Source organism: Phacochoerus africanus, chromosome 7 (genome assembly GCF_016906955.1).
Source record: "Phacochoerus africanus isolate WHEZ1 chromosome 7, ROS_Pafr_v1, whole genome shotgun sequence".
In the NCBI taxonomy this organism is placed as follows: domain Eukaryota; kingdom Metazoa; phylum Chordata; class Mammalia; order Artiodactyla; family Suidae; genus Phacochoerus; species Phacochoerus africanus.
The window spans coordinates 42,455,091-42,481,244 of record NC_062550.1 but is presented as its reverse complement, the minus strand read 5'-3'; the positions used below and the strand labels follow the sequence as shown (position 1 = coordinate 42,481,244).

At 38.2% G+C, this 26,154-nt stretch overlaps 2 protein-coding genes across 3 annotated transcripts in view; one reads left to right on the top strand and one right to left on the bottom strand.

Annotated features, from left to right (window-relative positions):
• Positions 1-823: 823 nt before the first annotated feature.
• Positions 824-13,079, top strand: KRR1 (KRR1 small subunit processome component homolog). Its single transcript, XM_047787218.1, has 10 exons — positions 824-961; positions 3,157-3,329; positions 4,689-4,823; positions 4,995-5,120; positions 5,208-5,291; positions 5,839-5,895; positions 7,271-7,441; positions 9,704-9,781; positions 9,883-9,976; positions 11,524-13,079. Exons 1-10 carry the CDS (start codon positions 895-897, stop codon positions 11,664-11,666), a joined length of 1,128 nt encoding a protein of 375 aa, XP_047643174.1. The 5' UTR covers positions 824-894; the 3' UTR covers positions 11,667-13,079.
• Positions 12,768-26,154, bottom strand: part of GLIPR1 (GLI pathogenesis related 1) — a 54,894-nt gene continuing 41,507 nt past the window's right edge. For both annotated transcript variants that reach the window (XM_047787220.1, XM_047787219.1), the window contains exons 4-7: positions 18,350-18,462; positions 16,087-16,172; positions 13,035-13,061; positions 12,768-12,934 (exon numbers count right to left, since the gene is read on the bottom strand). In XM_047787220.1, the coding sequence (XP_047643176.1) occupies positions 12,789-12,934; positions 13,035-13,061; positions 16,087-16,172; positions 18,350-18,462 (372 nt within the window). In that variant the 3' untranslated portion in view covers positions 12,768-12,788. The remainder of the gene's footprint in view (positions 12,935-13,034; positions 13,062-16,086; positions 16,173-18,349; positions 18,463-26,154) is intronic.

Sequence of the window (26,154 nt, the reverse complement as noted above, 5' to 3'; positions counted from 1 at the left end):
TAGGGCTGCACCAGGGGCGTATGGAGGTTCCCAGGCTAGGGGTTTAATCAGAGCTGTAGCCACCGGCCTATGCTAGGGCCACAGCAACCGGGATTCGAGCTGAGTCTACAACCCACACCGCAGCTCACTGCAACCTGGGATCCTCAACGCACTGAGTGAGGCCAGGGTTGGATTCCTTAACCGCTGAGCCACGATGGGAACTCCAGCCCCACATCTTGACGCCAGCTATGTGCAATGTTAAAATAGGCAGGAGTTAGTCATTTGAGGAAATCTTAGACTAGGTGAAAACTTCAGAAGCATCGCTTAGTTTCTATCCCTGCGGCTTAGAAAGAGAAATAGCACGACCTTAGAAAGTAACCATCAGAAACAGTGGCTTGGAAAAACTAATTAAAACAAAAAACAAAAAACAAAAACAAACAAAAAAGCAATCTTAGAGTTTTAACTCTGCTTTTGTTTCAAGGATTAGAAATAATGCAAATAAAGTACCCAACACAAGGTAGTCTCAAAATAAATGGTAACTATTACTGTCATTTCTTGACTTCAAGGACCTTGTATTCTCACGTCTACCACCTCTCCACGCCTAGCACATATTTGATGGTCATATAAATAGTTATACAAAGATGAGTGATATCAATGATATTTAGGTTGCACTCCGCCTAAAGCCTGGAGTCCCGAGTTACGGATTACACCCTGAGGCTACGAGAAAACCGTGGATAAAACCCTCTCCGACTCGCCCACACTGTTAAACTACAATTCCCAGCATGCAGTGCACACACGGAGACTGCGCAGATCTCCTCGTTTGCGTTCTGCGGAACTCATTTTGAGTACGGGGATTTTAGCTGGTAGGATTTAAGAAAGGACTCGCTTCCAGGTGTCGCCGGAAGCAGTTTGAAGATGGCGTCCTCCCAGCAGAACGCTCCGGCTGCAGTTCGCCGTCAGAAGCCGAAGCCAGAGAATCGAGGTGAGGTTGTGTGAGGACAAAAGCCCGGGATTTGTGGGTTTTAAGTTGGTATTTTTGTCTTTCACTGGCTAGAAACGTGTAACTCCGCCTTCAGTCTGTTCTTTGAGGTTGAGTACCGGTAATTGCTCCCAGTTGGGATTGTTGGCAGACTTTCTAGAAGACCAGTAAGGTGCCGGCAACGTGTTCCTAACTAATTGCTTTTGCTAGAAGTCTCCAAAGTAGAGATGTTGCAGAATGCGTTTTTTTGTAAAAGGGTGTGAAAGTAAGGAGGAGTATTAAGAACGAAATTGAGGAGGGAGTTTGGAGTCTTAACACTCGCAGCATTGGCTGGAAGTCGTTGACAGAATGAGGGATGGGATGAGGCGGGGGTAGGAGGTCATTTTGTTTTGCTTTGTTTTTATTTTTTTCTTTTTGACTACTGCACGTGCGTCGTATGGAATTCCCCGGCTAGGGGTTGAATCCGAGCTGTAGCTGTCGGCCTACACAGCAGTCTGGGCAACACCTGATTCCTTTACCCACTGAATGGGGCCAGGGATTGAACACGCATCCCCACGGACACTATGTTGGGCTAACCTACTATGTTAGGGTAACCTCCTGAGCCACAAGGGCAACTCTGGGAGATCTTTTTGTAAAGTGAACAAGTGGTAGAATGATAATGAAGGACTCAGACAGACGTAGTGATGGAAGGTAGCTGCCATTGTCTTTAGCACTAGTTTGTCAGCTAGGAAAGACACTTTGGAAAGTTTATCATTATTTTTGTTTGTCAGGTTGCTAAAGCATTTGCCAGCACAGCTCCTGACTGCATAATTTTTAAACTTTTCTCTTGCTTTGTAGTTTTGTTTTTCTATTTCGTTCAGTATGAATAGAAGAAATATATCTTCTATTCATTTCTCTCTATTCCAGAGAAATAGCCCAGGGCCTGCTCAACTAGTCTTATTGAAAGTGTTAAAAATTTTGAACTCTCATTCCTTTGGCATTAAGGAAATACTAAAGGTGTTTTGTTGTTGCTGTCCTAAGTAAGTAAAGTATATAGCAAAGAGGATAGTACGTGTACAGTTTACAGAATAAAACCAACAAGTGAAACAAAACAGACCATAAAGTAAAATAGAGCATTACCTTACCCTCAAAATCCCCTGCTTACAACTCTCAGATATCTCTTTAGGGACCCAAAGTAACCATTGTGAATCATGTCAATTATTCTGTTCCCTTTCTTTATAATCTTCACTACTTATGCACAGGATGTTTTAATTTTGCCTGTTTTTGAATTTTATGTGAATGAAAAGGGAACATAGGTATTCTTTTGTGTCTTCCTTCTTAGGCTTTACTTCGTTTTTATTATTCACTTGAACTTTGAACTGAATGTCTTTTATAAAATGGGAATAATACTGATTCATTTCTTAGTTGTCATGAAGGTATACAGAAATAAGGCACATGAAAGCTCTTTGGAAAACCTAAAACCCCACAGTAGTGAATATTAACTGAAAGTGTACACCAGGATCAGCTTTGAAAAGTTTTATGTACACATGAAAATATTTTTTTTTGTCTTTTTGTTGTTGTTGCTATTTCTTGGGCCGATCCCGCGGCATATGGAGGTTCCCAGGCTAGGGGTTGAATCAGAGCTGTAGCCACCGGCCTACGCCAGAGCCACAGCAACGCGGGATCTGAGCCGAGTCTGCAACCTACACCACAGCTCACGGCAACGCCGGATCGTTAACCCACTGAGCAAGGGCAGGGACCGAACCCGCAACCTCATGGTTCCCAGTCGGATTCGTTAACCACTGCGCCATGACGGGAACTCCGAAAATATTTTTACATCAAGACTCCACTTCAGTTAAGTCTGAAGGTTGCTTATGTTTAAAACACTAATATAAACAAAATGGAATTTGTATCTTGAACTCTAAGATAGTGTAGTGAAATACAAGTTTCTTGAGTATCCACTCTCTGTCAGGCATATGCCAGTGAGTGTGGCTCAAAGGAGGAACTTTGTCTTATGAGGCAACTGGAACATGTGTGGATAATTCTAATCAATTTAATATTGACGATTATAACAGAGGCATGTTCTTTAATAATATAAAAGGCAGGGGAAAAGGAAATGCAAGGAGAGTATTGGGAAGCTTGTGAATGTATGCATACAAGTGTTCAGAAAATATCCAAAAGAAGTTAAATCTGATGTGTAGATTTTTCGCTCTTTGTAGATGAATCAGAACTCCTCACTGTTCCCGATGGTTGGAAGGAGCCAGCTTTTTCCAAAGAGGACAATCCCAGAGGACTCTTGGAGGAGAGCAGTTTTGCAACTTTGTTCCCAAAATACAGAGAGGCTTACTTGAAAGAGTGCTGGCCATTGGTACAGAAAGCCTTGAATGAACATGTATGCATATTTTATATATTTGAGATTTTGCTTTTGCTTATAGTTTTACTTTTAAGTAAGTGACTATGTGCTGATGGATTTTTTTTAAGGTGTTGGCATATGATTAATATGGTTCCTTTGGTATTTTAAACAAAGTAAGTAAGTTTTATCCTTATAGTTCATTCGTTTGTAATTTTGTAATAAATTACTTTGAAAAATTCACATGCTTTTACATGTTTAGGGGCTTCACAGACTGCCTGAAACTCACCTGCGAACTCCAAATTTCGGAATGCCTGTTCTGCTATGGTAGTTGCCATGAACAGTTTGAGCTAAGGCATGTTCCTGGCATGGCTTGGCTTTTTATTGTAAATGAAAGATGTGGTATGGCCACATTTTCCCTATTCGTTGTTGCTGCTATACCCCTAGAGCAGTGTGTTTGTTTTTATTTTATTTTCTAACTAGATTGGGACCTTGTAGTGAACCAGTAAGTCAGTTTAGTGCATGTAATGAGCCTTAAAAAAATATGTCAATGTATCACAGGTGTAAAGATAAGTATTATTTTATGAAACTTTTGGGGTGTGTGTTTGTATACATACACTAGGTTGTGATAGAAAATGTTTTTTGAGGTTTGGAACTGCTCTGCAGTCATATGTGCCCACTGGATATGAGAGTGGCTCAGTTAACAGTATGCTATGTTTTACAAATGCCTGCATCTGGGATTAGACTCAATTTTTTTTTTTTTTGTAAATGCATACATACTTATGTTTCATTGTTTATTATCCACTATATTGAAATATTCTCAAATTATGCTCACAAATTAGAAAATAGCATTTTTATTTGCTTTATTGAAATCTGGTTCTTCCTTTTGAAAGTTAATACATATTTTCCCTAATTATTGCCTTTATTTTTAAACCTATGCCAATTCGTTTTTACTTTGTGTTTATCTAATACAAAGCAGCTATAAAAAAGTTTTAAGGGGAAAATCCATTCTCACTCTAGGGAGCAGATAATGGATTAGAGCTGGGTCCAGCCAGGGTAGGGAAATTATAAAGCTTTACATTATTACCTTATGTCTTGAACATGGCCTTATTTTGATTGACGTATTTTTTTAACTAGAAATCTTTATTCTAATAAGTATAAATTATTGTAAAGCCAACTGTAAATGCTCTCAATTGCCTGAGTTTCCTATATTCTTTGAAGTATGAAAGTAATAAAGTATTAGTTGTTTATATTAACTACCCAGCTTCTTCAAGCACAGTTGATAGATTTTGAGAGAGAGCACAGAATGGCACAGAAACGCATAGTTTGGTTAGGATAGGCTCTGTAATTATCTAAATCTGAATTCATTTTTAGACAATGGCTTATTTGCTCTTTTTGTAGCATGTTAATGCAACTCTGGACCTGATTGAGGGAAGCATGACTGTCTGTACAACAAAGAAGACTTTTGATCCATACATCATCATTAGGGCCAGAGACCTAATAAAACTCTTAGCAAGGAGTGTTTCATTTGAACAGGTAAATTTAGAATTACAGAGACTTTGCTTTATTTGCATCAGTATTAAAAACAATATATAGCACTGTGCTGTTCCCTGCATAGTTTTCATTTTGTGCTTAAATTTCTTGGCTTGGAAAAGAAATATATTTGTAAAGAATGTTGATGGAGTATTTTCTTGATTCTCCCAAAAGGCAGTACGAATTCTTCAGGATGATGTTGCATGTGACATCATTAAAATAGGTTCTTTAGTAAGAAACAAAGAAAGATTTGTAAAAAGAAGACAACGGCTTATTGGTCCCAAAGGATCTACATTGAAGGTACTTTTTATTAGTGAAAAAGTATATCTTCCTGTATCAGTAGTTTTTCAGTGTATTGAACTTCAACTTACTGCTCTTTTGATATAGGCATTGGAACTCTTAACAAACTGTTACATTATGGTTCAGGGAAACACGGTTTCAGCCATTGGACCTTTTAGTGGCTTAAAAGAGGTGAGAACTGTTTACTCTCTTCAGTTAATTTTCAGCTGAGAACAGATAAAATAACATGGGTATAATATTAATAGTTCATTGGATAATTACTGTTTTATAATTACTATTTAAGAATGTGCTTTGATTTCCCATTACTAAATTATTCATGTAATTTGAGGGAATAATCTTTCCTGGACTCTAGCATCATGCCAACCTTTTGTAACTATAGAGGGATCCATTCCTGAATTAAAGGGTCTGCATATCATCACTCCTTCCACTACAGATTTTAAGTTGGCATTTAAGATATCAGTCTGTAGCAAACATAAGAAATGTAGTATAATTACATGAGCTTCAATGATTGGAGAATTGAACAGATCTTGGGATTTGTAGAAACTATACAGCCAGTAGAAATCAGGCTCAGAAAACTTCAAGATAATTTTGTTTGAATTTTTATGTAATGTTAATTTAGTGTTTTTATGACCATTTTCACTAGCTTGACAAAATGTTAAGAGAAAATCTTTAGAGATACTGTTTCTATTAACTCCTCATTTTTCTTTGCAAATTTCAGGTTCGAAAAGTAGTCCTAGACACTATGAAGAATATTCATCCAATTTATAACATTAAAGTGAGTGTTCACTATATGTTACTCTATAACAGTAAAAAAGTTGTTTAGCTACAGAAACCTTTCTTGAAGTTAGTCTTTTATGAAAGCCTGATACACAAAACAGATAAAGAAATGCTATTTGGAGTAAATTAGAGGTCGAGTTCCGACCACTCAGTTCTATCCCAGTCCTGTAATTGCTTTCTTGGAAACTTGGGTTTCTGGTGGAATACAGTTTGAAAACTATTGAAGGGGGCATGTTAATGCATTGATATAGTTCTAATACAAAGAAAATAAGCTTCATAGAATTTGTTGTAGATGTCGCCAATCCAGTTTTCTTAGGTTATGAGCCCACGTACTATATTTAAAGATGTGATCTTTCAGAATTCTGCCTTTTTTTAAAAGTAAAGTCTGGAATTGTTCAGATTGGATTAAAACTTTTTTTTTAACACTCAAATTATAGGCTTATTGAGAGAGATCTGTTATACATGCCTGTATGTACAATAATCACGATCATTCTTGGAAATGTAACCATGGTACAATGAGCTATTTTATGATGGATATTTGTTAAATAGTCCTTAAATTTGATCAAGTTAAAAAGTCACTCTTAGATTGGGGTGAAAGAACTATTTTGAGCTACGCTGTGTCTATAAAATTCAAAAGGAGTGAAGGAAATGTGAAAATACTGATTTTGTTGATCACGGGAAACTGCCTTCTTTCCCTGTGGTATTTCAGGTGCTACTGAAAATTTCCTGCTTATAGGAAACATCACTAAGAACTCTGTTTATTAATAACAATAATTCAACTTCATAATAAAGTTGAACTTTAAAGGTTTTAATGAAATAATGGTTGAAAAGTTCTTAGTCTTATTTTCATCTCAATTTATTTTAATGATTGTGTTTCTTTTTTTTTTTTTTGGTCTTGTTGCTATTTCTTGGGCCGCTCCCACAGCATATGGAGGTTCCCAGGCTAGGGGTCCAATCGGAGCTGTAGCCACCGGCCTACGCCAGAGCCACAGCAACGCGGGATCCGAGCTGCGTCTGCGACTTACACCACAGCTCACGGCAACGCCAGATCGTTAACCCACTGAGCAAGGGCAGGGACCGAACCCGCGACCTCATGGTTCTTAGTCGGATTCGTTAACCACTGTGCCACTATGGGAACTCCTGATTGTGTTTCTTAATCTAAATTTATAATGGTTTTCTGATGCTTGGTTAATTATGTCTGTTTAAGATTACATATTTTTTTATAGGATTATTTTAATCTTTACCGAAGAGACTAAGAACTGTTCCTTTTAATTTTGTTGTTTATAGTAACTATTTATAATGTCTTAGTTTGAGAAAACATATCTTTTAAAATGAAAAATGTTTACTTTGTTCATATATTGCCTTGACCCCAGACCTTAATGATTAAACGAGAACTGGCAAAAGATTCGGAGTTAAGATCACAGAGTTGGGAGAGATTTTTGCCTCAGTTCAAGCACAAAAATGTGAATAAACGCAAAGAACCAAAGAAAAAGACTACTAAGAAAGAGTATACACCATTCCCACCACCACAGCCAGAAAGTCAGGTCAGTATTGAATTTGTTTACATGAGGGGAAACCATTTTAATCTGCTTTGTCAGAAACTTTTAGGGTATTTAGGTGGAATTTCTGTGTATGTTTGGGAGTGTAGAGAGACAGGAAACTGAAGGTGTTTTGTTTTTTTTTTAATTGACATATATTGTTTACAATGTGCTAATTTCTACTGTACAGCGAAGTTATTCAGATATATCTATATATATATTTATACACTATATTTTTCATTATGATTCATCACAGGATATTGAATATAGTTCCCTGTGCTAGACATTAGGACCTTGCTGTTTCTTAAATAGGCTTAATTTGAATGAACTGTTTATGGGTGGGGAATGGAGGCTTCTATTGTGTAGTCTGGATCAAGGTGGTTGGTGTCAGTTGTGTATCAGTAGCCACTGTAAATGTTCCATGGATAAAACAGTTCAATGATTTAGTCCACAGTGTTTTCGCATCATTCATGTGACCATGTGCTGTATGATTGCTCTTGTTTTGAAATCTTAAATTCTATTACCCAATCCTTTTTCTAATATATGAATGTCTCATTTTGTTAGCTGTCTTCTGGCACCATTTCCTTTCTAAAATTTCCTTTCCTGTCTTGCTCATTACTCTTCTTTCATACTCCCTTTCCTTATATCACACTTGCCCAACAGAACTCTAAGACTTGGATCAGTCTTAGAACTTGACTTTTTTCCTTTAATGTGGCCGCTAAACATAGCTGGAGAGAAGTCCTATCTTTGGACTGTGTCCCTTACAAATTCAGGAGTTCCCATGTGGTGCAGTGGGTTAAGAATACAGTGTTATCGCTGCAGTGGCTTAGATTGCTGCTGTGGTGTGGGTTCAGTTCCTAGCCTGAGAACTTATACATGTAACCACCTCAGCCAAAAAAAAAAAAAAAAACATTTCCAGCCTCAGGTTTTCAGTCTTGTCCAGCAGCTCTCTTCATCCTCTTAATTCTTTAGGCATCCTCCCACTCCTAACATTGCCTTTTATTTTACTGAAATATTTGAGATCTCCAGGGAAGAACGCTTTCAACTTCCTCTTTTCTCACATTTTTTCCGCCCTCATCTGCATCAGTCCTTTCTTTACCTCTTCTTTGAATTGTCTTCACCTGTCTTCTGAGGGGGATTGTTTCTTTATTCTCTCCCTTGGCAGTATGTTAAAGTCTTCCCTTTCTACTAGTTCTTTGTGCTCAGCATGTAAACTCATCCCTATCTTGTCTTCCCCATAGCCCTGTGTTTGTAGATTTTCAGGGAAGATTTGATGAAAGGTCAAAGATAAAAAAGGAATGGTCATCACAGTAAAAAAACAATGGCAATGTTGGATCATGAGGTCTGCTCTGGAAAAGGAAGAAAGTGAAGCCAAAAGCAAACTTATTTGGGGGAGAGTAGAGTGATCCAGTTTCTAAACCACATGCTTCCATAACACCTGATAGATTTCATATGGTCCTGGCCTGTACTTAGTAGTTACCTTTCTCTTGTATGACCATAAGCTGCTTGAATCAGTGATGTCTCATTTGACTTATTTGCTGTGTAATTATGGACAGTTTATTTAACCTCTCCATGCCTCAGTTTCTCCATATAATGGGGATAATACCTACCGCAAAGAATTGTTAATGAGGATTGAGTTAGTAAATTGTAGAGAACTTGTAAAGAGTTTAGAACAACATTGCCTTAGATATACTAATGCTCTGTATTAAATAGACCAGTTATATGTTAACTGTATATGGAGTGAATGAGCTATTGCTTTCTCTAATTAGTATTTAATTAGTTGCCACATCCTGGCAGTTACTGCTTTTCATTTTGTATGCCAAAATCTCTATTCCAGGCTTTTATCTCTTCTTTCTTCTTCTGTACCTTTTATAAAATGCTGCTTTGCTCTTTTCACTTCAGGAACCTTCAGTCATTTCTAAATCACATCCCCACCTCCTTTACCTGTCATCCAAGTTTCTTCAAGCTTTCCCAAAACAATCTTTCCAGTTTCCTCTCACACGTTTCTGAATCATTGCCCTTCTACCCTATCTGAAGCAGTCTATTGTGAACTTCATGAATGCATCACCTACTTTCCCTCACACATACTTTGAGGAATGTAATCCCCCTAAGCTTGAAGTACATTTCCTTCTTTTAGTGTTGCTACCTTACAAAGTAATCAGAGTTTTGACTCTACTGTCTTTTCTTCAAGGTCACTATGACTTTTTTAGGAATTCTCATCTACATTATTTCTGATATAATTGTATGTATTTATACTGCTTTCAACAGATTGATAAAGAATTGGCTAGTGGTGAATACTTTTTGAAGGCAAGTCAAAAGAAGAGACAGAAAATGGAAGCAATAAAGGTAAGTTATAATAATAAGCAATAATTGCAAAAGTTCAGAGAAACTTGAATAATTTAGCCATATAATGTTTTACTAATGTAGTTTTTTTATTAATGATGTAGGCTAAACAAGCTGAAGCTCTTAGTAAGAGACAAGAGGAAAGAAACAAAGCTTTTATTCCACCTAAAGAGAAACCAGTTGTGAAACCTAAGGAAGGTAATGCTCGTTTTCCAGCTCTTGGTTGATGTAAAAGTCTGTTTATAGGAAAAGTGAACCCATAGTGAATTTGTCTGACTCTCTTTGGTAAGAAATAACCCTGTCATTAATTCTCAGCATTTCATTAATCACAAACCCTAGGGACAAGAGGTGACTGAGGTCATTTATTGTTTAGTAGCGGCTAGTGCCTATTTAATAGTATCCCAAATTGGCAGTCCCTTCCTGACTTCTGATTATGCTGAGGAAGGACTAAAGATATGAACCAGAGCGGTGAACCCGCTGTAAAAAGTAAAACTATAAGATCCCTGAGCTCTGCTATCATGCCTCTCAAAAAGAGCTTACCAAAAGTAGTGCTTTTGTTTACTTGTGTGACCTCTGGCTTTAAATTTTGATTCTTGTATTGTTAACATGGATTTCTCATCCCCTTAGGTTAAAAGAGCAGGAAGATCTTTCTTATTCAGGGGCAACTAAAAGTGACACTCAGATAAAACACTTTTAGTGCCTTTTCTTCTCATTCCCTAGCCTCATTTTGATCTCTCATCTCCTCTTTTGCATTTTCTTTTCCACTAGTAACATTTGTGCTCTTCTGTCAGGTATTCTCCAAAGTGGTCAGTGGCTCAGAGAGGGTAGGGAGGTCACCAGCAGCATTGCACCAAAGCCAGATGTAAATTACTAAAATAGTAGTGTTATGTCGGTGTTAACAGCTTTAAAAATACTGTATCCTACTCTTTAGATGATTGTTTATATAAAAGTTAAAAACATAAGCATTGTAATTTCTAGTTTGTATAGCCTGTCAGTTATGTACTTTGAAGGTATTCAGTAGCTAGTTTAATCTCAGTTTATTACTGATTAGAAGTGTAGCTGTTCTACTGTAGTGGAGGATTAGGCTTTTAAGTTTTATCTCAAGTTGCTGGGTCATTTGTATGATGTCATTTTATTTTGTGATTCTTTTATGTCCTGAAAACTATTCTTTAAATGTAAGAGAAAGGTTTTTCGTTTTTTTTTGTTTTTTTTCCCTTCACTGCTTTCTTTCTGTTTTCAAGGTTTTTGGTGGTAGGATGGTTGGGTTCTGTTAGGACCTCCAGATGTTCTCAGATTATTACCAAAATCTTACTAAATGAAATGCTACTAGTCATTAATTGAACTAATATTTAGAAAACTATTTAAGCTTTTAATATGGTATTAGATGAAGTAGATTTTGACCTATAGTTTCATGATTAGCTAAAATTACTGAAGCCAGAAGAGCTAAATATATTTAAATTATTTCAATGGGCAAGAAATGGGAAAGTTTACTTCCCATTTACTTTAATGGGAAAGTTGGCGTATTAAGGAAAAAGTTCCAATATATGGAAAAGAAAATAATTTCAGTTTAAGAGGAAAATGTAATTTTAATATAGTTGAATTGAGTAATTGTTCATATAAATTATGCCATTTTGAAATTTCTAACTTTCAGCAGATGTTTTGTAGTTTTATAACATGACCTTTCAATTACAGCAGTACTCTGATATTAAGATAAATCTTGTTACATGTATTTCTAACTTATTTAGCTTCTACTGAAACTAAAATTGATGTGGCCACCATCAAGGAAAAGGTTAAGAAAGCAAAGAGTAAGAAACTGGGAGCTCTTACAGCTGAAGAAGTTAAGCTTAAAATGGAAGCAGATGAAAAGAAAAAGAAGAAAAAAAAGTAGCAAAGACCAAAGGCCAAAACTCCTGAACTAGAATGTATTAAGCTATCTCCTTTTGTAAAGGATTTTGAGATACTAGGGCATTAGTTGCCTATCTGTGAAAGGTAATACACTGATCACATTTTTCTGAGTTTGTTTTGTTCTTGATATAAAGTGTTTACATAAACAGCTATTCTTTATAAATTACTGCATTCTCCATAATTTTTTTGAAAAATTTTATACAAGAAAGTGGTATAAATGTGTTTATATGCATTGCAGCTAGTCTCTTCCAGGCAGGTTTTGTCTAAGAATGATTTTAGGAGTAATTCTATATAGGTTGTATTTTTGGGAATATGGCTATTGTAATTACCCATCCAGTCCAGGTGTCTGATGCCAGACATTGGATTTGATAAATAATTTGGTTTTGTGGAAGATAATTTTTCAGTGCTTTAATGATAACACGTAAATGTTTTTCTTTTTGCCCACACCCACAGCATAGGGAAGTTCCTGGGCCAGGGATTGAATCCAAGCTGCAGCAACACTGGATCTTGCTGGGCAGAGGAATTTCAGCAACCTAAAACTGCTGTAGTCAGATGGTTAACTCACGTACCACAGTTGAAACTCCCCTGTCTATAATCTCATAATCCAAAAAAGCAAGGCTTCTTAAATTTTATTCCTTAATTACTATTCCGTTCTGAATCTGAGGAAGTTGTAAACCAGAAAGTCATAAAATTGCAGGAGAGAAGGGAAAACCAGATATTTAGAGTTGAAGCAGCATGCAACAGATTATAGAAATGTTTTGTTAATAAGGTCCAGTGCAGTTACTTATACTCACCTACCTATTTCAAGATTGACTTTACATATTTAGAAGCTGAAGAACACCAGGGTTTGAAATCACAGCAGTGGCAGCCTAAAAACAATGCTTTTTTATACAGAGTGGGAAGTAACAAAGACGAGTTTATCCTACAGTGTGGGAAGTAATAAAGATGAGTTTACCGTACAGTGTTACTAAATTGAAGTTTCTTTTGAGTAAGGGTTTGCTGCAACAATGTAAACAATATATGTTCTCTCAAAATTTTAAAATAGAAATACACCCACTTATTAAAAAAAAGCCGTACATGAGGGTTTTGTTTTTCCTTGATTGTATTATTTGAGAACTAAATGAGGGTATTTAACCAAAATGGTAATTATAACACTCAGTAATAGGATTGGTGGACTAACAATGAGAAAAAGAGATAGGTATCTATTACGTGGAAATATCAGCCAGTCTGGAAACACAACAGAATAGTAACCTGTGAAACAAACATAAAAATAGCCTCTTAAATATTGTTCTTCATGATGCAGAAACATTGCTTACATAAATCTTGAACAACTTAAGATTTGTGTACATACGTGTGACTTTGTCTCGTTTTGGGTTGGCTGTAAAGTCAGAGAAGACAAAAATTAAAAGAATAGGTAGTGGCAAGGCTTTTATTTTTAAAAGCCCAGTCTCTTGACTTTTTGGTTTTATTACAGTAATTTTCAAAGGTTAAAGATTTTTTTGCAGTTACTGTATTAACTTGATTTTTTTAATCAACTTTTTATATAAACCATATATATGTATATATATATACACACACACACCACTACTGTAAGTGGAAACTCATTTTATGTACCATATCTGGCAGATAAAATAATTAAAAATAAAACATTAGAATTAAAAATAATAAATGTGAATGATTTATTAAAATGTTTCTGAAAATGTTTCTCCATGAGAAAAATGACTGTTTATAATCAGTGAGCAATCAAGAGACAGCGGCCTCCCCTCTGTTCCAGTATGTCATTAATTTATGATAGCCAAATGCCTTATTGATAAAGTCCTGAGTACTCTCTCCTTCCACTGAGCTTTGTTAAGATTTTGATATTCAGAGCACTAGGAAGACAATTCCACATTTGCCATAGCCTTCTGGATACTTTTTAAACTAAACAGTCAGACACCTTTCCTACAGCAGTTCCACATCAGCTGTTGGACTCCTGTAGTGGAATGGAATCCATCAACGAGCCGACCTCCTGGATGCTTGTGGACATCCTTGGGCATCATACCTGTGACTGGCCTTTGTCTACAGTGAACTGCCATGTAGCTTCTGTTCTTTAACTTTTCTCAGCAATTATAGCCATGAAATCAAGGTATGATGTCCTGGTTAAATTTTTTTCTTACATATATATTTTTTATGTTAAATATTCAACTTCTGAATATTGCCAGAAATATACATCCGTCCATGCACTAGCTAACAGCAGCTTATATACCATTAGTATACCCAGCACGTTTTACAAAACTGTCCTGATTTGGCCTCTTGATATTTGTCGAACCTACCTGCAGTATCTAGAATACCAAACAGGGATTCTTTTTTCCTTCTAGTGTTTGCCATAATTTGTCAAAGATGGAATCTGTTATAAAAGCCTTTATCCTTTAACTCTTGCCCCATGCAAATTAGCGTGTCTTTGTCTTTCTTAAGAACCCAGCGGCTTTTCATTATTGGAGTATAGCTTTAATTTTCTGAATTTTATCCCACAAGATTAGAGACCCTTTCAAGCTATATCTCTAAGATCAAAAGCTAAAAACTCCAGCAGTTGTCTTACTACCATTATCCTAGTGTTACTAATTACGTAGATTTTTAAAGAGAATGGTTTTTCTTAGGAAATAGTCAAATTCGGACTTAGTTGCCAGCAGACTTAGGCCCTTTGGTGACAAAGGTGAATTTAGGCATGATTCCAGCCTGTTGAGAATCCAGAGTCTAGTGGGAATGACAGCTAACCAGTGGCAACAATTAAAGTACTCTACATAATTTAATTGTATCAGTTTTCATCACTGATTTTAAAGAAACATCATGAGAATTGTTCATGAGCAAACACACTATCCCCTAAAGTTTGGGCATAAAGAAGATACCAAAATACCAGGAGTAAACCCAAGATTTGGAATTACAGGAAGGATGAATTTGAGTATAATAGATAATGTTTACTGAGTGCTACTGTATGCGAGGCACCTTGAAGAGGTGCCACCATCTACATTTTATTGTTGAAGTAAGTTCAGACACTTGCCCAAGGTAACAGTGGGTAGAACTAGAAATTGAACTCACATATTATTTCTGAAATCTGTGGCTTTAACTCCAACTGCCTAACTTGGGGTGGGGGGATATGCTTTGTAGTGTTGTAGAAACATGAAAAGTTCAGTCAATGTATAGATGCTCTGAGAAGGAATTCGTAGTACTGCGGGTGCATGTTACTGAGCTCTCTAAACAAAACCAATGTGAGGGAAACAAAGAATCGTTAAACTGACCAGAAAGCTGGTCTCAAAAATATTGCTAAAGCTGAAGTTAAAATGAGAATTCAGTGTTTATAAATGAGGAAGAAGGGAACACTCAGTTTAAAACAATTTTATAATTTTAGACCTGGAAGGGACCTTGGAAAATGCAATGGAACACTTTTGCCAAAAAATAAGCAGTTAAACTCAGTTCACTTCACCCTCCCTCTGCCTAGCACCCCACCCCTGCCCTGCAGCACTGGGGGTTCAGGTGGTACGCATGAGGACACCAAGGTACCTGTAGGATTTGAACAACTGTAATGGCTTGATTGAGGGTTTTTCCCTTCCTCACACTGTGGCAAAAATTTTAAACATACTGAGATGGAAAGGCATGTATTTGGGACAAGAACCATAAATAGACTCTTGGCCCACTGTATATTAATATTTCAAAATTATGTAAAATATCCTTGGCAAGTTAGCTTCATTGGCCATCAACAGTTTCTCATTAAATGCTGTCTTACTAGTAAAAAGTGCCACCTTGCAGCTTTATTTCACTTATTTTATTCTACAGGTGAAATGCAAGTCTTGGAGTTTCAGTCGTGGTTCAGTGGTTAATGAACCTGACCAGCATTCATGAGGACACAGGTTCAATCCCTGGCCTCGTTGGGTTAAGGATCTGGCATTGCCGTGAGCTGTGGTGTAAGTTGCAGCTGTGGCTTTGATCCAGAGTTGCTATGGCTGTGGCATAGCCTGGGAGCCTCCATATGCCGCAGGTGCAGCCCTAAAAAGACAAAAGACAGAAAATGCCAGTCTTGAGTGCTTTGAACAGATACTGTCACAAAATTCAGAAATCTTTTGGATAACTTTGCTATACAAAATTTTGATCTTGCTAAAATTAGCAAATGCTTGGGTCTGCAGTTTTCAACACCAGTCATTTATTTTTCTGATTGGTGCTAAGTGAAAAGAGTACTGTTTGCTTCTTTAAACTTCTCTTGAACATACATTCATTCCTATGACAGTAAGCCATTGGTTTGATTGCTACCTGATGCCACTTTCCCTGAAAATAGCAATTGAGATAAAACAAATATTTGCCTTCTTAGCTCTGTAGAAAGTTACAAGAGTTTTGAACATAATGTATTATTGGTAGATTGTTTCTTTACTCACTGCAGAGATTATCCAAACAGGTGTCATCACTGGGGCAGGCCCTACAGGTGGATCCTTTCTTATATGGCCAGGTTGGGAAATTTCCTCTATGAAGAAAAGAAAGTTGTCTGTTAGTAGATTTTTTGGTTTCAGTTTGTTTTTTCATTTGTAATTTATTATGAGTCCTTGGCTGAATCCTAGATGGAAGTCCACAGCTTCAGAGGGTTGGTAAGAGAAGTGGAGAGAGGAAAGCAGAAATGGAAGCCTGCTAATATTTGTAGAGCTCATTCTGTAAGTGCCTGTGTCTCTGAACCGGTGTCTTAATCATCTCATTTAGTTCTTAAGATAACACGGGGAGGAGTTTATTTTTACTTCTGTTTTCACAGGTAAGTGAACTAAAGCTCTAAAAGGCTAAGTTGCCAAAAATCACAATGCACACATGTCAGAGTCAAAACAAAATCTAGAGTTGTCCGATTTCAGAGCACTGCTCCTTCTACTTACTATCTGGCCTGTGTAATCACTGTCATCCAAAATGCTGTCCCCTTGATTGCCTGCAATCCTTTCTCTACACTCCATGCCCAGTGACCTCCAAATTTGAAGCATTTTCTCTCATTTTCCGACTTAAAAGTCAGAACTGTTCCCTTCTGGACACCTGATTTTAGTCCCCTCACTCCCAACCATGCTAAAACCATGAAACACCTCTTCTGAACATTGCTTCAGGGAATGAGGGAGAGGTTTCTTATACCAAGGTTTCAGGAGCCCTGAAGATTGGTAAAATCCCAACAAAATTCTGAATTATGAATTCAGGGCAATAAATTGTTATAGTATGACAAAGAAAAATTGTTATGACAAACTTTGTTTCAAATACAACAAGCTAGTATATATCAATAAGAAAATCACTCCAGTAGAAAAATGGGCACACCATATGATTCACAAAAGAATAAATGTAAGTAGGCAATCAGGTGAAAAATTATAATCACTAACTTGCAAAAATAAGGAAGCATACAGTATCATTCTCTAGCAAATGAGAAAATATTGAAAAATTATCTCCAGTCATGATGAATTATAGATTTTTGTTTTTTTGTTCATACCCATAGCATGTGGAAGTTCCCAAGGCCAGGGACCGAACCCAGGCCACAGCAGTGACAACACCAGGTCCTTAACCACTAGGCCACCAGGGAACTCTGGGGAAGTATAGATTTATATATAAAATGGTGGAGGATATTTAGCAATATGTAATTTTTTTTTTTTTTGCTGCACCTTAACCCACCATACCACACAGGAACTTCCAGCAGTATGTAATATTTAAAAACGTAAAAATAATCACACCTTTACCTATTAGTACCATTTCTAGGAATTGTAGGGAAACAGTATGACCAAAGATTTATATGCAAGATTGTGCATCATACATGAGAAGAAAATACAGGGAATGATCTGAATTCAATAGGGTGAGCTGTTGTGTTACCATCAAGAACACAGGCTCTGTAGCCAGAAAGTCCAGGTTACAGTCCAGCTATATAACATTCACTAACATGGGAGCCTGGGGAGCAGGGGCCTCAGTTGTCATATCTGTAAAACAGGGATAATAATAGAACCTATACCACAGACTTTTTATGAAGATTAGTTTTATATATGTGAAGCACTTAGAACAGTCCTTGCACATAACAAACATCTGCTTTTAATTATTGTAATCACGTTTAAAGTTTTAATGACATGGAATAATGCTTATGTATACTTTTAAGTAAAAAACAGAAAACCTGCATTTCCAATACAATCTCAGTTTTCTAAATATGTGTGTGATGCATAAGCATACATATATAAGTTTAAAGGAAGTTGGGGGAGGGATGTTATGTGCCTTCCCATTTTCCAAAGGGAGAAAAATAATGTCTGTTACAAAAAAAAAAAAAAAAGTCAAATAATTTATACAAATTGAGGAATTCAAAGTGAGTTTGTTTTGTTTTGAAATGTTTTAATAAGTCATTAAGTACAATGAAACATTAATCTTCCCATCTTGTGTTATCATATCCAAGTAATCTATCTCCCTGAAGACATTTTAGTCTTGCTACTCTTAAAAATATGTGTTTGTGTGTATTTATGTAGTGTTATAAAGGTGCACATACTGATAAACACTCCTACAAAGAAAAATGTGCCAGAATGTAAATGGAGTAGATCTCTGGGCAGAGCAATTAATGGTAACATTAATTTTATTTTCTATAATGAAGGTAAGTGCTTCTAAAATAGATTTTTTTTTTTTTTTCCAGAAAGAGGTAATTTGGGCACTTACGCTGGTCCGTAGTTGCATATAAAATGTGCTCCATTGCGAAGAGTGTCAAAGCCAGCCACTCGGGGACAAAACTGTACTGCACAGCCAACCTTATAACTCTCTGCCCACACAACCTGAAAAAAAAATAGAGTGTTAAGAAGAGAGAAATAACAAAATGAAACATTTGAGTATGACTAGGCCTTCATAAAGATGATGATGGGGTATATATATATTACTCTAGTTAGGTGGAGTGGTTACCACCAGAGTTGTAGGTGCTCAGAATTCAGCTGGAAACTAGTTTGTGTGTGTGTGTGTGTGAGAGAGCGAGAGCGAGAGAGCGAGAGCAAGAGCGCGAGCGGGAGAGGGAGAAATAAACAGTAACTAAGATGTTTTTTGACAGTGCAATGAAGAAATCAACCAGTAACAGGATAGAGTGAGTGCTGGGGAGGGAGGGGGCTGCTTTCAAGGGGGGAGGGCGGGGAAGTGAGGTTGGGGAGGGGCTCAGGAAGCGGTGGGGAGGGCAGGGCTGGGGCCTTTGGTCCTCCTCCTCTCCTTGTATGACAGTTTGGGAGGAGCTGGGAAGGCAGGTGAAAGTCTCCCAAGGAGAAGTTGTGCTCTCCTTTGGCTAAGGATAGCCCTCGGTGCTCCCTGGTCAAAGGGAGGGTATTTCCTTCCCACCACATACTTTAGAATTCCCTGCAGGGAACTCCAGGTAACCAAGTGAATTAGGCCTCTATCTTGCGGAGAACACCTAATTTTATAGCCATTCATTCTCAGGTTTGATCCTTGTACTTTAAACTTCCCAATCATTTTCGTATTTATTTAAAAAAAACTTCTTAGTTTCTCAGACATAGAGAGCAGACTTGTAGCTGCCAGTGGAGAAGGGGGGAGGGAGTGGGATGGACAGGGAGTCTGGGGTTAGTAGATGCATTAGTAGATCCATTTGTACAAAACAGGGAACTATGTCCAATCTCTTGGGTTAGAACATGATTGAAGATAATATGAAAAAAAAAAAAAAAAAAGGAGTTCCTATCATGGCACAGTGGAAGAGAATCTGACTAGGAACCATGAGGTTCCGGGTTCGATCCCCAGCCTCGCTCAGTGGGTTAATAAGGATCCTGCGTTGCTGTGGCTGTGGTGTAGGCCAGCAGCTGTAGCTCCAATTTGACCCCTAGTCTGGGAACCTGCCAGTGTGGCCCTAAAAAGCAAAAACTAAAAACAACAACAAAAAAGATACATACGTATGACTGGGTCAACCTACTATACAGAAGAAATTGAAGGAACACTGCGAATCAACTATACTTTAATAAAAAAATAAAAAATATATAAACAGACAAACTGCCACTTCTGAAGAGGCTAGAGAGAAAAGCAGGGTGTTGGGACAAAAGCAGGGTATCATGTGTGCCCCCTGCAAACACCACCACCAAAGGGCTGGGCAAACCACCTAAGCCAGCCCTATCGCTTGACCCCTGGACCCACCCCTACCTTCACCCCAATTAAGAGGGTCAAGTGAGCACCCATGAGAGGTGAGTGAGCAAGGGAACCTGTTGTTTGTTTTCAACCATGGCCCCAATAAAGCCTTGCCTGGGGCAAAAAAAAAATTCTTAGTTTCTATTCACCGCTTCTCAAAGCGACATTCCCCTGGGGTGCTTAGTTTAAAATTCAGATTTCTGGGCCCATGGCAGTCGTACTTACTGCATGAGAATCATTGGAATTTTTGTTGAAATCTGCATTTTTTAAAAATTGAGGTATAACTGACATATAAAATTATATTAGTATTAGGTGTACAACATAATGATTCATTATTTGTATATATTATAAAACAATCACCACAATGTCTGGTTAACAACCATCACTACATATAATTATTATTTTTTTTTTGGCTTGGGATGAGGACTAAGATTTACTCTTAGCACCTTTCAAATACACAATAGAATAATATTAGCTACAGTCACCATGCTGTACATTACATCCCCAGGATGTATCTATCTTACAGCTGCAAGTTTGAACCTTTTGACCACATTCACCTCTTTCACCTTCCCCCCACCCCTTGCAACCACCAATCTGTCTCCTAAGAGTTTATTTTATTTTGGGGGTTCTGCCTGTAAATGAAATCATACGGTATTTGTCTCTGATTTATTTCATGTAGCAGAATACTCTCTAGATCTATCCATGTTGCTGCAAATGACAGGATTTCCTTAAGGAAGATGTATGTTTGTACACACACACACACACACACACACACACACACACACGAGAATACTTTCAGCTAAAAAAATTTAAAAATGAAATCTGTATTTTAGCATGTTTTCCTCAGGTGTTTTTTATTTTTTTTAATTTTTTTGGGGGGAGGGTCTTTTTGTCTTTTTAGGGCTGCACCCTCAGCATATGGAGGTTCCCAGGCTAGGGGTCTAATGGGACTAATCGGAGCTACAGCTGCCGGCCTACGCCACAGCCACAGCCATGCCAGATCCAAGTCACATCTGCAACCTACACCACGGCTCACGGCAATGCTGGATCCTTAACCCACTGAGCGAGGCCAGGGATTGAACCTGTGTCATCTTGGATTCCAGTCAGGTTCACTAACCGCTAAGCCATGACGGGAACTCCTTAGGCGATTCTTACGCATGCTTACTGGCAATGTTGTGTGTACTATCACCAGAGTCAATCATTTGGGGTAGGGGGGCAGGGGGTGGGGTCTTTGAGCATTTTCTTCCGGTGTTGTATCTTGAATATCCTTAATCTTTGGGTTCCTCCTACATACGCCTTTAATGCTTTATACTATTTCTTTTATTCTCTTTTCTTTTACATTTCTGGTTTCTTTTGTGCAAAGATTGTGCAAATGTTAGCTACTGTTCATTTTGGGTTTTAGCTGGCCTCTCTTTTTAAATTTAGGTTGCAATTAATATAAAGTCCATCCTTTTTGAGTGCATAGTTCTATGAGTTTTGACAAAAGCATATAGTTATGCAGCTGATGCCATATTCAAAATCTAGAATATTTCCCCTAAAGTTCTCTTGTGCCCCTTTATGGTCAGCTCCTATCCCTGTCCCCAGATCCTGTAATCACTAATCTATTTTCTCTCTTTGTAGTTTTGCTTTTTCCAAAACATTATATAAGCGGGATCAGTTTAAATGTAGCTTTTTTAAATTGCCTTTTTTCCCCCATGGCATATGGAGGTTCCCAGGCTAGGGATCGAATCAAAGCTACAGATGCCGGCCTATGCCACAGCAACACCAGATCTGAGCAGCATCCTCAACCTAAACCATGTTACCTCATGGCAACACCGGATCCTTAACCCACTGAGTGAGGCCAGGGATTGAACCCACAGCCTCATGGTTCCTAGTCAGGTTCATTTCTGCTGCACCACTATGGAAACTCCTCAAATTGCCTTCTTTCATTAAGCATAAGCATTTGAGATTCATTATATGTTGTTGAATTCATTAGTAGTCACTCTTTTTTTTTTTTTTCTTTTTTAGGGCCACACCCATGGCATACAGAAGTTCCTGGGCTAGGGCTAGAATAAGAGCTGCAGCTACCATCCTACACCACAGCAACCACAGATCCGAGCCATATCTATGACTTCACTACAGCTTGTGGCAACACCAGATCCTTAACCCACTGAGTGAGGCCAGGGATTGAACCCGCATACTTATGGATCCTAGTCATGTTCTTAACCCTACAAGCCACAAAGGGAACTCCAGTAGTCACTCCTTTTTATTGCTAAGTAATATTTATTGCATGGATGTATCACAGTTTATTTATCCATTCAAATTGGTCTCTTTTTAAAAGCTTCATGGGCATTGGAGTCCCAGGTTCAACTTTGTGGGGCCTGGGGCTACAAAGACCAAGTTCATTCTCCAGCTTAATCACTAGCTGAGTGATTTTGGCCTAGCTTCCTCATCTATTAAATGAAGATAACAACACCTACTCTATAGGCTTATTTTGACATTTTAAATAGGCTAATAAGTGCCTAGACCAGCTTCTGGAACATAGCAAGCTCCAAGCAAATGTTCATGGTTTATTCTCTTATGACTAATTTTATTCTCATTTAAAACTTCTGAAAGTATTTTTTTTTAAATCAGGCAGATTCCTGTTGCATGTTTTTATTTCTTTTAATATAATAAACAAAATAATAACAAAACAATAAGAGCTGCTCATTACTGAGAGTTTACTTAGTGCAAGGGTAGTGTTAAGTACATTCCATGCAACATGTTTAACCTCATAACAAATCAATAAATAGATATTGCCTCAATCTTCATTTTTTTACTTTTTAGGGTTGCACCCGCGTTATACAGAGGTTCCCAGGCTAGAAGTCTAATCGGAACTACAGCTGCAGGCCTAAGCCATAGCCACAGCAATGCCAGGTCCAAGCTGCGTCTGTGACCTACACCACAGCTCATGGCAACGCAGGACCTTTAACCCACTGAGCAAGACAAGGGATAGAATCCACGACCTCATCGTGTCTAGTCGGATTCGTTTCTGCTGTGCCACAACAGGAACTCCATGCCTCAGTTTTTAGAACCTAATTCTACTGACCACAAAGACTTGAGCAAAGTCCATGCCCTAAGCAAGATGCTTCCACAGTGCTTTTCTTTTTAGCAGAATCAGGAATGACTCTCTATAGTAACAACAACATTGCATCTGGGGAACCCAATCCATTGGGGGCAACCGTTTCTCTCCCTTGTAGCTAACAAGCCCTTCCAAACATTTTTCCCCTTTTAATTCTGAGTACAAGTTCACCTGGCTCAAAATCAGTAATATATAACACTGCAACATATACAAAACTGGCTAGACAAACTTTAAAACATGTCGCACTTGCATTGGTTCTTCAAGGGTGTAAAAATAAAAATGTCAAATGGCGGAGAGTATGGGGGTGGGTGTGGAGGTGGAAATAAAACCAAAAAATGAGGTCAATAGTGCCATCTAGTGGGCATTCTCAGCACTATCAGACCTAAGCTGCTGCCCGCACAGGTATTTAAGTCAAACTATTCCCACTCTTAACAAAGCTGAACTTGCAACAACAAAGTACCTAATTTGAACAATCTTCTCTATTGATATACCATCATTCTTCCACAATGCAAATATATTTCTAGTGAAGATAGAAGTAAAGTATTGAGTTAACATGTCAAGAAATACCACACTTTCTCATAAGGTAACAATGCATCTGAATCTATTGTCTTTACTCTGTACAGCCATTGCTCACTGGCCAAAATCTGGAAATAGTTTGTTTTTTATTAACAGAAAATTAAAATAAATGGAAAGTTATGAATACTCACTTGAGGGAATTTCCAGTGCGAATTTAAAATGACAAGTGAGTAATCTTGACTCTCCCAGCAAAATTTCTTGCAAGGATGAAAACATGAAGTCGTTCACCAGACTGTCAGAGCCTTCTTCCAATATAATTGGTGCAAAAACAGCTCATGGAAGAGCTCTAATTTTTGTTAAAATCCTACTGTATACTAGCACTTTACTAGATAATTTAGTCCTTGCAACATATCTTATACCTGAATGCCAAATCTTCCCCTGACTAGTTAGCTAAATGACACTGGGAAAACAACTCTTGACCCCTCTGAGCGTGTTTATTCATCTATGGATAATAGCATTTCAGAGGTGTGTGGTGAGAATTGAATGAGATCTTAAATGCAGAGATCCAAGTACCACATTCACTTAAAAATTGTTACTTGTGCTGCAACTTCCCACCCAGACCAAGGGGGTCCCTGGACATCCTTTCTATCATCTCCTACCTGAATCCGAGGTACTGGATTTTTAGAAAACCTTTTTTTTTTTTTTTTTTTTTGCCTTTTCTAGGGCCACTTCCCGTAGCATATGGAGGTTCCCAGGCCAGGGGTTGAATTGGAGCTGTAGCCGATGGTCTACGCCACAGCCACAGCAACTCAGGATCCGAGCCATGTCTGCAACCCACACCACAGCTCACAGCAATGCCGGATCCTTAACCCACTGAGCAAGGGCAGGGATAGAACCTGCAACCTCATGGTCCCTAGTTGGATTCGTTAATCACTGCGCCACTAAGGGAACTCCTTTTTTCTTTCTTTCCTTCTTTTTTTTTTTTTTCTTTGCCATGCCCTTGGGCCAGGGATTGAATCTGAGCCACAGCTATGGCAACACTGGATCCTTTTAACTCATTGCACTAGGCCGGAGATCAAATCTGTGCCTCTCCATCTACCAGAGCTGCTGCAGTCGGATTCTTGACCCACTGTGACACAGTAGGAAACTCCCAGGAAATCTTTTCCTATGGCCCAGATATTAGACATCCTTTTCTCCCCCATAGATGCAAGAGGAAATTTTACAGGTAAGCTCAGTTAATTTGGGGAGGGCCATGTCTGAAATCTCAGGCCTTTATGACATAAAATCCAGCTTCCTCCTCTTGTTCGACCCCCTGGAACGAAGGTCTTAACTTGTGGGATTTAGGAGAGTCTATTGTCAATTTAACAGTCTTTGGATGGCTATGTATTCAGCCTGCCAAGCTTCTTGCCACTCTTCTGAAATTCATCGGTACACTTTGTTCATCTTCTACAACTTGTTCATTTTGCCTAGAGTTCTCTTTCCTTTCCTTTTCATTTGACAAGAACCAACCCATTTACCTCCTGCCATATGAATGACTCCTGTGTCTCTATACCTCCCTTTAGCCAGGCAAGTTGCTGTCCCTTTTGCTCACATGGAATCCTATCATTTTTTTCTGAACTGCATCAGCCACCCACTATTACTCTATCCACTTACACATAGGTATCTTCCAAAAGAAAGTCAGCTCCTAAGGGTCAGAGGCCATTCCTCCTTCCCTGCCCCACTCCTCATTTCGCCTCCCTTCCACTCATCTGCAACCAGACCCCCCAATAAAATGGGGACTCAGACTCTGGTTTTTAGGAGTCTGGACTAAAACTTATGACTTGTGCCTTATTAAAGTGCCTGTTACAGGGAGAAGCTTCAACACGGACAGGGTCAGCACCTTTAACTGATGTGATTTCCAGAGATTTAAACACCCCAATACGTAATGGCTCCAGATGCAATCTGGATTTAGCTTTCTTGCCCTTTAGGGTTTGTGGGGATCCAGTAGAATCTGTTTTAAATTTGTAAACATGAGAGTTCCCATTGTGGCTCAGGGGAAATGAACCTGACAGGTATCCATTAGGATGCAGATTTGATCCTTGGCCTTGCTCAGTGGGTTAAGGATCCAGCATTGCCATGAGCTGTGGTGTAGGTTGCAGACTTTGCTTGGATCCTGAGTTGCTCTGGCTGTAGTGTAGGTTGGCAGCTTCAGCTTCAATTCAATCCCTAGCCTGGGAACTTCTATGTGCCACAGGTGTGGCCCTAAAAAGCAAAAAACAAAACCAAAAAAACCAACACTGTAAACATTAATAAAAACCGATGGTTTATTGGACAAGTCTAAGGGAGACCTTATTTATATTTCTAAGAAAGAGACCAAAGTCACTGATGATTTGATAGCCCCTCCTTGATTATAGCAACCTGGAGATGAAAATTTCACTGAATCAATCCTTTCCCTCTCAACAGTTCCTATTAACTGTGCCAAGCATGCTTCATGTGTAATAACACTGGTGAGATAAGAGGCTTTGCAAGGCTGAAGGATATTGAGGATTTTTCTACCAATGTTTTGCTCTTTAGTAAATACCTAATATTCCAAGTTAACTGTATTGTCAGAAACGTTTTCCCTCAGACCTCATTGCAGCAAATGTTTGTCCATCATAACTGGTCAAACATAACTACCTTTAGTTTTGGTTTCACAAGGACCACCAGGAAAGAGGAGTAAATCAAAACATGGCCAGGCCAGGGAGGCAGCATGTTAGGATTA

Coding starts and splice junctions, on each gene's coding strand:
- KRR1 (XM_047787218.1), top strand. CDS start 895: ATGGCGTCCTCCCAGCAGAACGCTCCGGCTGCAGTTCGCCGTCAGAAG. Junction 962..3,156: donor GCCGAAGCCAGAGAATCGAG/GTGAGGTTGTGT, acceptor CGCTCTTTGTAG/ATGAATCAGAACTCCTCACT. Junction 9,782..9,882: donor AGAAAATGGAAGCAATAAAG/GTAAGTTATAAT, acceptor TTAATGATGTAG/GCTAAACAAGCTGAAGCTCT.